General features: G+C 39.7%; 1 protein-coding gene across 1 annotated transcript in view; it reads right to left on the reverse strand.

Moving 5' to 3' along the window:
• LOC137268097 (spermidine synthase-like) overlaps positions 1-3,015 on the reverse strand; it is a 42,039-nt gene extending 39,024 nt beyond the window's left edge. Inside the window, exon 1 of the mRNA XM_067802607.1 lies at positions 2,798-3,015. Within this exon, the coding sequence (XP_067658708.1) occupies positions 2,798-2,928 (131 nt within the window). The 5' untranslated portion in view covers positions 2,929-3,015. The remainder of the gene's footprint in view (positions 1-2,797) is intronic.
• Positions 3,016-14,660: the final 11,645 nt, after the last annotated feature.

Genomic DNA, 14,660 nt, shown 5'->3' on the forward strand with positions numbered 1-14,660 from the left:
ATGTGACGAGGGAGGAACACATATTTATTTCTTTTTCCTTCAGGAATACAGTTTGGAAAGTTAAGCACATGTTAATGAGTTGTAGATTCAGTCACTCTCATTCTTACAGACACTCAGTCTATAATGGACAAATGGACGGTCGTGGCAAAGTCGAAATTATTTTTTTTAAGAGGGCAGTTAATGAAGATGACCAGATGTCTTCTTGCATGTGCGCAAATGCATGGATACTGACAGAATGTCAACTGACACAGTCACTCCCACCTAAAAAACAGAAAGTTTAAAACCATCACAAAGCATTAAAACGTCCTTTGCAGTTTTGTCAAATATCAACAATAGTTTCAGAACTAAAACATTCAAGCATCAAAGGCATCCATGGCAGATAAGAACAGATCAGATATGTCATACCTCACACTTTCACCAGATAGAATATTCCCCTCAATACTTAGAGGTGTATTTGAAAGAAATGAATTTTAGGACGACTAAACACATTCAAACATTGGCTTGAGGTAATGAGTGATCAGATCAGATCAACGATGTCATATTTTTCACACACATGAAATACTTGTGAATGTATACACCCTACCAATTATTTTTTTAATTCATAAAATCATCACTATTACTTCCAAACACCTCTCACCAGATGGAACGTTTTCCTAACAGAAATTAAAGGTGTGTGAAAGGAGTTTGTTGAGCAATAACTAGAAACACTCAAAAAATGCTGTGTAGTATTTCAATGGCGGATCAGAACAGATCAGCGAGATGACACATTTTTCACACACCTCAAATACATCCTAACAATATGTTTAGATTATCAAATTATAAATATTACCTGCAAACACCTTTCGGGTCATAGTATATTCCCCTCATAAATATTTAAGGTGCATGTGAAAGAGGTTTTGGAGCAATAACTAGAAACACTCAAAGATATACTATTTCAATGGTGGATCAGAACAGAACCGCGAGATGGCACATTTTTCAACACCTCAAAAACACCCTACTGATTTTTTTTTAAATTATAAAATTAGCACTATTACTTCCAAACACCTTTCACTAGATGGTATGTTCCCCTAATGGAAATTAAAGGTGTATGTGAATGAAGTGTTTGAAGCTGAAACAAAAGCACTCAAACAACGCCGTGGAATATTTCAATGGCGGATCGGATCAGATCGGCGAGATGGCACATATTTCACACACCTCAAGTACGTCCTAACAATTTATTTTAGATTATGAAACTATCACTATTACCTGCAAACACCTTTCGCCTGATGGTAAATTCCCCTCATAAAAATTAAAGGTGTAAGTGAAAGACGGTGATGAGTAATATCTAGACACACTTCAAACAACGGCGTGTAGTATTTCAATGGCGCATCAGATCAGATCGGCGATCTGCCACATTTTTCACACACCCCAATTAAACCCCAACATGTTTTTAAGTCACAAAACTATAACTATTGCTTGCAGACACTTTTCAACTAAAGGTATATTTCCCTGCTAAAACATAAAGGAATGTGTGAAAGAAGCTTTTATTGACGAAACTCAGTCTATCTTCGCTGTGTACCGATAATTGAAGCCAGAGAGTTACAAGATGCCGACTTGAAACTTTACTACAAACATATTTTCTTATACTGACACTAATTACAAATATGTGACTAGAACTGAAGTAACAGAACTGGTGACTTACCTTCTACTTGTAGGTTCCGAGTTGTCACAACACTCAGCGAATGTAATCAGCTGTTGAAAATGAACCGAGCTCAATCTTTAATACTAAGCTGCCGCCATATTGTCTCCACTGGTCACGTGACAAAGCGAGACATACGTTCAGGGGTTTTTCGAGGAGTTTCACCTCCCCTCTCTATATAGGCTCCCTGATATAAATGATGAAGTCCATTTGGATGATAAAACACATTGCTTGTCAAAACTAAATTATATGAGGGCAGTAAGTCTTAGTCAGGGCTGGCAAGTCTAACGTCTACGTAAAAATGGTCTGGTCTGGGAAATGTTTACAAGTTTCACACCCTGATGATGTGCAATAATGACTGGACCACCATGGCCTACCACTGCCATGTCACATAACTCAATTTTCTGAGTGGTGGTACTGTGGTGAATGAGTGAGTTTAGTTTTATGCCGCACACATCAATATTCCAACTACATGGCGGCTGTCTGTACATAACTGAGTCTGGACCAGACAATCCAGTGATCAACAACATGCACAGCAATCTGCGCAACTGGGAACAGATGATGGGTCAACCAAGACAGTGAAATTGACCACCAAATCCTGTTAGTCGCCTCTTACGACAAGCCTAGTCGCTTTTTATGGCTAGCATGGGTTGCTGAAGACATATTTTACTCTTGATCTTCACGGATCGTCTAAATTTGTAGATTCAGTGTGTCTTGGGTTGTCACTTTTAATAGGAAAGATTTCTGGGAGTACCCACCTCTTTTTACATAGTAAATTTGCTTCAGGTGAGTCCTTACCTGGTGTAATATTCCAACACTAATATACGTTCATTTTTTGTTTTCTTTAAATCTGTTCTAGTTTATATATATATATATATATATATATATATATATATATATATATATATATATATATATATATATATATATATATATATTTAGGGTGAGGTAAGCATGTCAGTTTATAATTTTGGTTTTTGAAGGGGTGTGGGTTACGGCGGGAACTCTTACTCTTTTAATTACCCAAACGTTTCCCATTTCACTGGCACTGCTGAGGTTCCATGAAAGAAAGCAATCGATCTACTATTAGTAGTAATAACAATCGTTCTGTAAACAAACCTTTTAAACACCAAGACATCCTGATATTTTGACTTTTCATGGAAAAGAACTTTCTCCACTTGGAGAGACATACATTGGCCGGGCCATAGCTCGCTCAGTTCGCTAAACCATCCGTCTTTTAAATGATCCATATGTGCAGTGTGGATTTGTTCCAAATCAGCCTCGTGGTTCACACAAGAGAAACACGTGTGTACGAACCAGAGTTACTTCCCTTTATTATAGCTTTTCGTCAAGCTCTTCCCCAGCGCGTAACGCTCTCGTAACATTTTAAACATAGAGAGCTTAGGGAACATGTTCTCCCTGTGAAGAGCTTGCCTGCATTCGATTCTGTTGTCCTGCGATTTAGCGTCGTCCAAAGTGAAAGCCCCGCGAAGATCCGGGTTAGAATTGAGCTTCAGTGACCCATGCTTGTCGAAAGAGGCCCATAGGAAAGAGGATCGGGGGATGAGGCACGCAGACTCTAGTTGACACGTATCATCGTATCCGTTGGGTAGATGGATGCTCATGCTGATGGTCACTTGATTAACTGTTATGTACACTATTTTAAAATTACGTTTTGTTCTCATGGTTTACGCTTTGAACAAAACACCAGCTAACTGTTTCCAGAGTTATTCTATACATGTTTGAAGAGTTAACATCATATGTTCAAATGAAATGTAATCAAAACGATTCGATTCCGGAAACATGCACATTCACGCCAGTAAAACGTTTCGGACAACGTTTTATGGGATTTTTTGCGAAAAACATACTTGAAATGTTGTCACTAAATGTGACTTAGCTAGAGACCGTTCATAATGTATGGCTGGCAGGGGAAGAGAGAGGTTGGGGAGGTGATGATGGTTTTTACTGAGTTGCATGTATTTGTCATGTACAAAATCAATTACTCCTAGTCTACCTCGCTTCCATGATAGAAAATGCTGTTTAGATTGTTTTCGAGGTTGTGGTCGACAATAATACTGTAAGTAGTATTTTAGTGACACCCATCTCGCTTCCGAGAATGAAATTGTTATGTTACGTGCTGTGTCATGCAAAAGTATTTTTGATTTTCTAGCAAACCTAAATAGCATTTATTCACCAGGGCATATCTCCAGGATGTACTTTCCAGTGGATCTCCACTAGCCTATACACTGCCACGAATGCATCTGCGGCTGAGACCGATGAATTTATTACCTCCCTTGACCTGCTTAAAAGGGCACTGATGCGGAGCGAATAATGTTTCTCGCCAACGGTCTAATTACGAAACCAATCTGCAAACTGGTCAGCGCCCGCTCCCTCGACCGTAACGAACAAATGGACTGGGCTCCGGTCCACACAGTCTAAGTAAACTTATCCTCAGTACTTTTTGTTACACTCCACTACTGTGTCTAACTGAGCCTTATGGGAGGTCGCGTCAGGTAACCTTTAAATTGAGATTGACCAATCAGAACACAGCTTACCAAATCGCGAAAGCATTGACATTAGCACATACCTTTTGATTTTTTTTATCTCGAAAGGGTTGAAACCCGAACGATTCCGAATGCTGTTTAGCGTACACTCGCTTCCGGGTGATGCACACGGCGTACGTACAACCATGACAACAGTGACAATGGTGTTTTGGGCAACATTCAAGGATGTCATCTTGCGGAAATAATAGCTACTGGTAACCATGTCAACAGAAACCCCCACCCCCCTTTACTGCAGGTCAGATAAAGTTTACTATTTACGGATTGTGGATGTTTGTGGACAGATCTGTGTCAGTGGCCTGAATATTTTGAAAGTCCCCCCGATCCCTAAGTAGTAGCTGTTTTCTGATTGGTTAAATCTGTTTGACCGTCTCGCGTTTGATTTGACGGTCATTGGTCGCTGAAAGGTTACCTGACGCAACCTTCTACTAGGTTTGTTAGACTGAGTGATGGAGTGTAACGAAATACACCGAGACTAAAAAGTTTACTTAGACTGTCGATGACCTTACTTAACAATCCGCGGTCAGGGCTAACTGGCGTGCTGTTCTGTTTATGGTTCTCACACGTAAAGACTCGCATTACCAGGATGACAAATAAGAAACCGTTTGATGAAGGATTACGTTCGGGTCAAATATCTTCTCTCATTTACATGTACAGTCGTGCCCCGTTTATCCGAGCGCTTGTGTTTTTATTGAAATTGTCCGGATAAGCGAATTATCGGATATCTGAATCACGGGCCGTATGTACAAAGAAACGTACAAATAAACGAACATAGTAGGCATCAGACATAATCTTTATTGATTACACAGTGCATTATATCAGTGCATAGAAATTACAAAGTCTCAAACCTGTTCATGCTCGCTTGAACCTTCTGCACTTGCTTTGTAGACTAGCGAGGAGACTTCACTTGAAGTAACAGTTGGAGGCTCTCACTGTCACCTGCACACTCGTACTTTAATTACATGCATTTTAATTACATGCATTTTAATTACATGTACTTTAATTACATGTACTTTAATTACATGTGTAAACCAAATGGGGCATCATACGGTAACACACGTCGCATTTCCATCACCAAGGAGGTATGGTTAGAACAGTACGTCCTCATGCAAATGACTAGTCACCAACGGATGCATTGTACATAGGAGTCTTGACATACGCCTAGTTAGCGAACATTTTACAATTTGAATGAGAATTAAGGTTGCAAAGAACTATTATTTTACGTTATGCAAGTGGAAGGATTACCACTTTGGAGTTTCACATACCACAAACCAAAAACAAAATCCCAGAAATTATGTTGTGAAATTGGGAGTAGCAGGATTATTGAAATCCTGTTGAAAACATGTATTATTTGGGAATATATAATAGATCAGGAAATTGTTGTTACCTCTGTCAAAACGGCAAATGCTATGGTGCGGGTTTCACTGACTGACAACATTACAACATTAAAGAACGAATAAACTCGATTTTGGTTACTCTTTTAACCACTGCATATGAAGGACTTCTGGTTAGTCATAAACGGAACACCATTTTGGGTTGTTGGTTTTTGTTGTTGTTGTTGTGGTTGTTCTTTTTTTTTTTTTTTGAAAACCCCGAACTTTTGGTTAATTAATACGAAGCACTTGAAAGTTGCTAAAAAGCCGTCTGCTTCTCTCTCGCCCGCAAACGAAACCACAGACAGGCTACGTAACTCTGTCGCCAGAGCCCTGCAGTGACGTCATAGAAGGAACGATTTCCAGTTAAATGTATAGAAAATGTGTAGGAAACTCGTCATTTTGCTGATTTCTCGACGTCACCAAAGACATGCCGAATTGTTGTGTTACCGTCAGTTGCTCCTTGGGGTGATGGTGTTACAGATGCACAGATTTCCACCGGACCCCGTAGTTTGTGCTTAAATTGGTTATTTGTGTGTGCGAAGCGAGCGTTGTGGAAGCCTGTGGTATATCGGATGGTTCGCCCCCTTCCACCCTTACAGGATAGAAAATTGTGTTCAAGTTTCATCGAGTTTTCAAAATCCAAGACTGCTTGCTACTCATTGCTGACCAAAAGGATTTTGCATGAATATAACGCTTTCTTCCTCGGAAGCTAGGTTGTGGTCGAAGTGACAATATTATCGTAATACTATATCGACCCCCGCCTCGCTTCCAAGAGTGAAATGTCATGTAAAATCCTAATGTATACATATATTACTACCAGTGAAAAGTAATTTTGATTTTGTAAGTCGGTGAAAAGAAATTTAAATAGCATTTATACTCAGACAGGGCGCCGCCATTTTTTAAAATCGTGAAGTCACGGGCTGAAGTCTGTTAGAATTATTGAGCTTATGGTTTGTTTTCATTAAGTTAGAAAATCAAAACTACTTTTTACTGGTACTTAAATATGTATTTGAATCATGACCAAAAGGATTTTGTATGACACAACTTGTAACATAACGACTTCTTCCACGGAAGTAAGGTGGGGGTCGAAGTGACACAAACATTGCAAGTAATATTATACTGACCTCCACCTCGCTTCGAAGAGTGAAATTGTTATGTTATAAGCAATGTCATGCAAAATCCTATTGTACAAACTTAAATAGCATTCATCGTCAGACAGGACACCGCCATTTTTGAAAATCGTGAAGTTACGGACTAAAGTCCATTTGAATTAATGCGATTATGCTTTGTGTTCATCAAGTTAGGAAATCAAAACACCTTTCTACTATAGTTAAATATGTATTTGAATCATGACCAAAAGGAGTTTGCATGACACAATCTGGAACATAACATAAGCGAGGTCGGGGTCGAAGTGAAAATACTGCCCGATAAATTTCTTCACTTGCTAAATTTACTTGGTTTGGAAACGTTCACTCACCAGTATGTAGGCACTTGTCAAAATACGTCTTTATATTTGGTATCATAATCCTAATTACTTTATAATCATACGTGTATGCATTTTGAAACTATATAATCGTTTTGCGAGTGTATAGCAGGAATGTAATATCTAGACATTTTATAGTTTGCCTACATGAATCATAATTTGCACGCACGCCCTTGTGTATGTCGTATGTATCATTACACTTCACGACAAAACCAATGATCCCGTTGAAAGCTACAACAACTTAGTGAAAACAAAATGCAAATATTAAAATTAAAACAAATGAAAGTTATAGGAGCAATGCCAGGCTACAACTTTGTTCAGGGAATGTATCTATCAGTATCCACAAAAACGAGTGATATATAATTCATCTGCAGATTTCCCAAGTGATGTGTCTCTTAACAGTCTAAAATACGGAAACGTGATGTATCGTTTCAGGTTTTTCACATTGCTGTATAGTCTCATTTGTCACCCAAGATTGCACGCCTGGCAACTAATTGCATAATTGCATTCTTTCAAAAAAAGTAATTTAGTTAGCCAGCAATGAGCAGTCAATCAGTGTATTGGCGGTTAATCCTTTGAAAGAAGAGTGTTGTTTTTACATAGACACAGACACGACAGGGTGTATTCAGTATAGATTATTAAATGTACATACATAAACACTACCTTTTGACAAATCCCCATATAAGTCCGCATAAAAGTAACTAATCAATCATCGTGTTACCTGTTAATCCTTTGATCGATCCAGACACAAGAAATGCCAAGTGGGGACCTTTGCCGGGTAATCTAAGCGGCGTTAGCACTAATCATACCTGTTAAAAATTCATTAGCTGAGCATCAGGTGAATGATGACAAATAACTTGTAGGTTTATACCACCTACACAGTCCGTTTGATTCCATTTGAGACCGATGAATTGCTCACTAACAATAAATCTAATTATTGCAACAAAACCAAATATTGCACAGCCACATGAAATCGACAGACCATCTCTGATGATGTGTCTCATAATTTGGGACACCCGAAAAAAAGTTGTTTAACAAAGGATCATCATTTTCTTGTCACCTTTCGCTATTTTGTACGAGGGGGGCCTCTTGCTGGTAGAACAGCCAGGTGGGCGAGGTAGCACGTCTGAAATTTACATGTGTTATTTGCTCGGCAAACCAGACATTCGTGACTGCAGTACCTGAAACAATGAGATTATCACACGACGCTAAATCACTTATTTGCGAAGTATTTAACTTTTTTAATAACGAAGGGGAAAGGGGCAGGCCTCAATATGCTTTGGCTATCGTTTACGAACTGCACGTGCTGTTGGGATGACAGATGGGAAGTTAAAATCTATCTTGAAAAACTGTACCAATTCAACCTGCACGGACACAACTAAGGGGACCGTCTCAAAACAAACATGATGTGAAAAAGTCGATTCATTTCAACAACAGCTGGTTAGAAACGCCATTAAGTCTCTATATAAACAAAATAGCTTTGTCTCTCTGCGTATTCTGCGAAAAAGCATATGGAGACAACTCAAAATATCACTTATGGAAGTTGCTTCACAAATTTGGTTTCCGTTACAAAAAGTAGGCTCAGAAAATAGACGTGCGCTGTGCGAGAGGTCTCATATTGTTCGACCAAGAAACCAGTACTTGCGCACAATTCGACAACAGAAACGTATAGAGGGTTACGAGCCTGTATATTTGGACGAAACATGGGTAAATGCTTCCCATACCACAGGGACACAATGGTTCGCTAGCTCCTCTTCAGAGTCCCGTGCCAGAAAATTACCACTTGGCAAGGAAGAGCAACTGATTGTGCTCCATGCTGGTTGCAAGTGTCGGGGGGTCCTACCTGCCTAGTCTTGAAGGCAAAATCTAAAGACAACCGAGACTATCATGCCGAAATGAACGGGATGGTTTTCTTAGAATGGGTACAAGATCAATTGGTACCAGCACTGCCCCCCAAAAGTCTGATTGTCGTGAGTTCAAATACCTAATACCAGGGAGCCTATATAGAAGGGGAGAAGCAACTCCTCGAAAAGCCGCTGAACGTACGTCTCGGGTCGTTACGTAACCAGTGTAGCCAATATGGTGGCAGCGTAGTATTTAAGATTGAGCCCGGTTTATTTTCAACAGCTGATTAAGTTCGCTGAGTGTTATAACAACTGAATTCCAACATGTATAAGATCGGTTAACTATTTTGTCACTTCAGTTTAAGTGAAATATTTGGTATTAGTGTCCGTATTAGGACAGTAGATTTGTAGTAAAGTTTCAGGTCGGTAAGTTATAGCTCACTGGCTTCTATTCTCGATTCACCGCGAAGATAGACTAAATTGTGCCAATAAAACCTTCTTTCACACATTCGTTTAATTTTTAGAAGAAGAACATACCTTTAGGTGAAAGGTATTCGCAAGTAATAGTGACAGCTTTATGACTTAAAAATTGTTAGAGTGTAATTGAGGTGTGTGAAAAATATGACATTTCGCCATAGAAATGCTATACGCCGTTGTTTTAGTATTCCTAGTTACTTCCTCAAAAACATCTTTCACATACACCTTTACTTCATATGGGGGGAATATACTATCAGCTGAAATGTTTTTGCAAGTAATAGTGATAGCTTCATAATCGAAAAAAAGATTGTTAGGGTGTATTTGAGGTGTGTGAAAAATGTGACGTATCGCCGATCTCCTCTGATCCGCCATTGAAATACTATACGCCGTTGTTTGAGTGTTTCTAGTTATCACTTCAAATACATCTTTCACATACACCTTTAATTTCTTATGAGGGGAATATGCTATGGCTGAAGTTCTGTTAAACCAGGGATAATCTACAAAGTATATACTAGTACTCTATATAGTCTCCCTGGTTAAACACAACTGAAGTTGTACTGGGAAAGAGCCAAGTCACTGTGTGCGTTGGAGCATGACGAGGCACACGTTAATTAGTACAAATGGTAAAGAAAGCAAGCGAGTGACCTATCCCTGTTGTAGAGTATCTCTGCTAATACAAAGGGCCCAACATCAGATACTAACAGTAAGAAGGGGGACGTGATAGAATGGTTGCAAAACAAAGCAATATCGTATACAGAAAAAGCACCCAAAACTGTCAAATAACACCATGCACTCCTGTCTTTAAGGTTGACGAGTACCTTACAGAACATGGTCATTCAGTTTTGCGATTGCCATCCTATCATTGCGATTTGAACCCAATAGAACTGATATGGGGTATCATGAAATCGGATGCTGGCAGGCAAAATGTAACATTCAAACTTCGGAAAGTACAGACGATTGTTCAACAGTCAATAGACACCATCACGTAGGAAACGTGCCAAAAGTGCGTTGAGACAGAAATAGAAAGACATTATTGGGAACAAAGTGGACTGGACCATGCCACCATCATGCCAGTCGTCATCAGGGTAGACTCGGACGACAGCGACACCGATTCGGACATTGACTCCCATTGAACATCTCAAGTGGTAACCAGATAACGGTTTTCGAGATCACCCACATCTTCACAACACACGCTTGTTGAGTACCTGGCTGTTCTACCAGCAAGTGCAATTCTGCGTAGACCAACATATCTATACTTACTATTACGTTACGGAGACGCATCGCTCTGATTGCTTGAAATTTCATTTGCGGCTGAGACTTGTGCACTGTTGTCAAAAAGGTCGAATTAAGGTAATTAAAGATCGAAATGAGCAGTTTTAATGATGGGGTTTCATCTATAACGATGTCATGAGTGATTTATGCATCTGCACCCTCTAAAGTATGTGTGATCTTTAATGGAGGTCAGAATCTTTACCACAGTGGATTCAAGTACAGAATCAAGAGACGCAGAGCTCAGAAAACATACTGGAGATGTGCAGATGTCACCTGTCCATCGTATTTGGTTGAAGGCCGACCTTCTTGCCGACAGTCTTACTGACTTGAACTACACAGACCACATGTCAGAGTTGCTTCATCTTGGCCAAACATTCAGATTACTGAAATGGACTTTATCATCACAATTCTCAAATGTAAATACCTTTTTCATTTATATAATATATATCTATATCAAAATGTATTGTGCGAATATACACGGTCAGAATGAACGCTATATCCCTCGTTACTTAGCGGGAGGGGGTGGGGGGTTAAATTCACACTGTATTTTAATTGGTTTGTTAGTTGCGAGCACCTAGGGCGTGAAGTCACTCATGTGGAATATCATCTCCCTTTCGAGGGACTGTCGACAAGTAATTTGAACGGATTGTTTGTTGTTGTCGACAGTCCGGGTATAAACCCTGAAATGTATGTGCTGCCGTCAGGTACAAGGAGTCATCTCAAAGGTATTTTATCCTTTGTCTTGCTTTTGAGAGGACCACTCCTACCTGCTTCTTGTTTAGTGATGAGACTTTATATCGACATCCTCAACTGTTTTAAACTTTTCAGTTTTAACCTCAGCTATCATTCATAATGAAGGTAAGTCTATTTTAAGCATGGGTATTTGAAACGTGTCCTTTATAATACAATATCATCACACACCAATTTGCATATAGTCATGGTCTGTCCTAAATAAATCACTTTGGACTTAAAAAAGCCAAACACATTGCTCATTTCTGCACTAGTTTTTCCCGGGATAGGTCCTTTTATATTTTTGCTATCTTCCTACCACCAAGGCTGTAGGTAGGCCGAGCTTAGTTTAACAGATATTTTACACTTCACACATGAACTACATAAATCGTAGATATACGAGGGGAAGTCAATATGTTCATAGAACTCGATATAAAACAGAACACAATGGTTGTGATATTGGTTTTATTTTTCAATATAGTCTCCCTGAACCTCGATGCATTTTGCCCATTTGTCTTTGAGACTGTCTATGCCCTTGAAATAGAAGTCTTCAGATTGGTCCCTCAGCCACGCCTCTGTTGTTGCCTTGAGGTCATCATCATTGGCAAATCTTGTTCCACGCAAGTGAGATTTCAAATTGCGAAACAGATAGTAGTCGCTGGGGGCCAGATCTGGACTGTATGGGGGATGGTTTAGTTGTTCGAAGCCACATTGTTGAAGAGAAGCTTGTGCAACACGGCTCTTGTGGACTGGTGCATTGTCGTGGAGAAGCATGACTCCAGCTGTCAACTTCCCACGCCTCTTCTCTTTGATGGCCGCTCTCAATCTTTTCAACAAGTCAGCATAGTAAGCCCCTGTGATTGTAGTTTTAGGTGGTTTATAGTCTATGAGAATCACACCCTTTGAATCCCAGAAAACGGTTGCCATGATCTTGCCAGCAGAAGGTTGTGTTTTGAACTTCTTGGGTGCAGGAGAATGCTTGTGCTTCCACTGCATGGATTCTTGTTTGGTTTCGAGATCCCAGTGATGAATCCAGGTTTCATCCCCAGTAACCAGACGAGCATGAAAGTTATCAGGATCAGCGTTGTAGATGTCCAACAGCTCACGACTGGATTCAACTCTCTGGTGACGATCATGTGCATTTAGGTTACGAGGGACCCATCTTGCGGATACCTTGGACATGTGCAGGTGTTCATGGATCACTGTGCAAACACTTCCATGTGAAATGCCACACTCTGAAGCTATCTCGTCCACCTTTATTCTCCGATCGGACATAATTAAGCGTTGGATCCGGGCAATTGTATCTTCTGTAATGGCTTCAGAAGGTCTTCCTGACCGTGGGTCATCTTCCAAGGAGCTGCGACCTCGCTTAAACTCAGCTGACCATTTTGCCACAGTGGAATATTGAGGGGCTTCCTCGCCATACACATTGATCATGCGTTTGTGGATTTCGGTTGCATACACACCCTCTTTAGTGAGAAACTTGATAACTGCACGAAACTCAGTTTTGGAGGTTTCCATGATTTGTGCAGGGTAATCGTCTTTTAAAGGCTCTAACTCTCAAGTAAATGCTCGAGGAAGGTTGGGTATCAGTATACAGAGTCACAGATGAATCAACTCAATAATGACACCAATGACAACATCACCAAGGATATATCAGCACCCACTTCTATGAACTTATTGACTTCCCCTCGTAAATGTGAAAAAAACCAGCTTCTTTCTATTTCTGACAGTACTATGGTAGTTTAATTTGAATGTGTAGGTGGAGGTTAAAGGGGCACTGATGCGGAGCGAATAATGCTTCTCGCCAACGGTCTAATTACGAAAGCAGACCGCAAATTGGTCAGCGTCCACTCCTTCGACCGTGACGGACAAAGGAACTGGGCTCCTGTCCATATTAGCAAAATTTCTTCACTTCAGTCAGGAGGCCGGATGCCCATCACACGCCATTTGTTTAAAAATATCCATGGTATTCCTTGTCTGATCGTAACCATATATCCCAGCAGTGTAGTTCTTTTCGGATGCTTGGATGGTATACTTACTGATCCAATTTAATCCTATTTCTGTGTTTTTAACCTCGATATTTAATCATGTTACATGAAAATATGATGTCTACAGGCACGTAGCAAGCCATTTGTTTCAGTACGGAAGATTGCAAAGCTTTATAGTTAGGTAGTTTTGAGTGTTGGTTCAGCTGTGATAGCAAATAGCATACGTAAATTTTGGTAGCTATGGTAGCTACAATGGTTTACTATTTATGATAATAAAACACACAGTTGATTTATTTGAATTCGTAAACAAAAAAACGATGACCTTGGCTTTGGTAGAGAAATCTGAAAATTGTCTTACGTAAAAAACACCTTATTTCACTTATTTACCAAAGTACACAGCAAATGCCTGTGTGTATTCCTTATGTAACGAAATTCCGTCGGTATCCTCAAAACAGTTTCGGCCCATAAGTGTTTTCAGGCTGCATGCGACACAGAGATTACATCTTCCTTGCTGTAACTCGCGCTTGATGGTGTAAACCTACACGTGTTATTTGTCATCATTCTCTGGATGGTCAATTCATGAATTTATAGCAGGTATAATTAGTAGCAACACCAATCGGTTACTCAACAAAGGTTCCCATTTGGCATTTCTCCTGTCTGGAGTAAATACTCAACATTATAAATTAAGGTCTGTAATGGCAAATGTATTGTATGTTATGTAATATGTGCATGTAAGTGATGCAAGAGGGTCTATCAGCTGAGTTACAAAAACAAACATCGATCAAAGGATTAACCGATAACACACTGATTGATTAATTACTTTTATCTTCTAGCGGATTTGTCAAAAGGCAGTGTGTGTAGATGACTGCACCCTGTCGTAAAGTGTGAGTGCAAAAACAACATCCTCCCTTCAAAGAATTAACCACCCTTGCGTTGATTGATTGATTGCTCAATATTGGTCAATTAAATTACTTAGAATAGTGGACATCATACAATTAGTTGCCAGGTGTGCTATCTTGGGAGACCAATGAGAGGTTTATCTAGTTTTCACCAACGAAAGACGTGAAACGATGTGTTACTTTTTCGCAAATGAGACAGTTGTAAGACACGCGACACAGAGCAGGATTATTTACCAGCTGCAGATGAATGGAATACGATTTCTTTTACGTGGATATTGATGGATACATTCCTGAACAAGGTAGTAGCCTGACACTGTTGTTATAAAATTAGTCTGTTTTACATTCATTAT

Source organism: Haliotis asinina, chromosome 16, assembly GCF_037392515.1.
Source record: "Haliotis asinina isolate JCU_RB_2024 chromosome 16, JCU_Hal_asi_v2, whole genome shotgun sequence".
Classification (NCBI taxonomy): Eukaryota; Metazoa; Mollusca; class Gastropoda; order Lepetellida; family Haliotidae; genus Haliotis; species Haliotis asinina.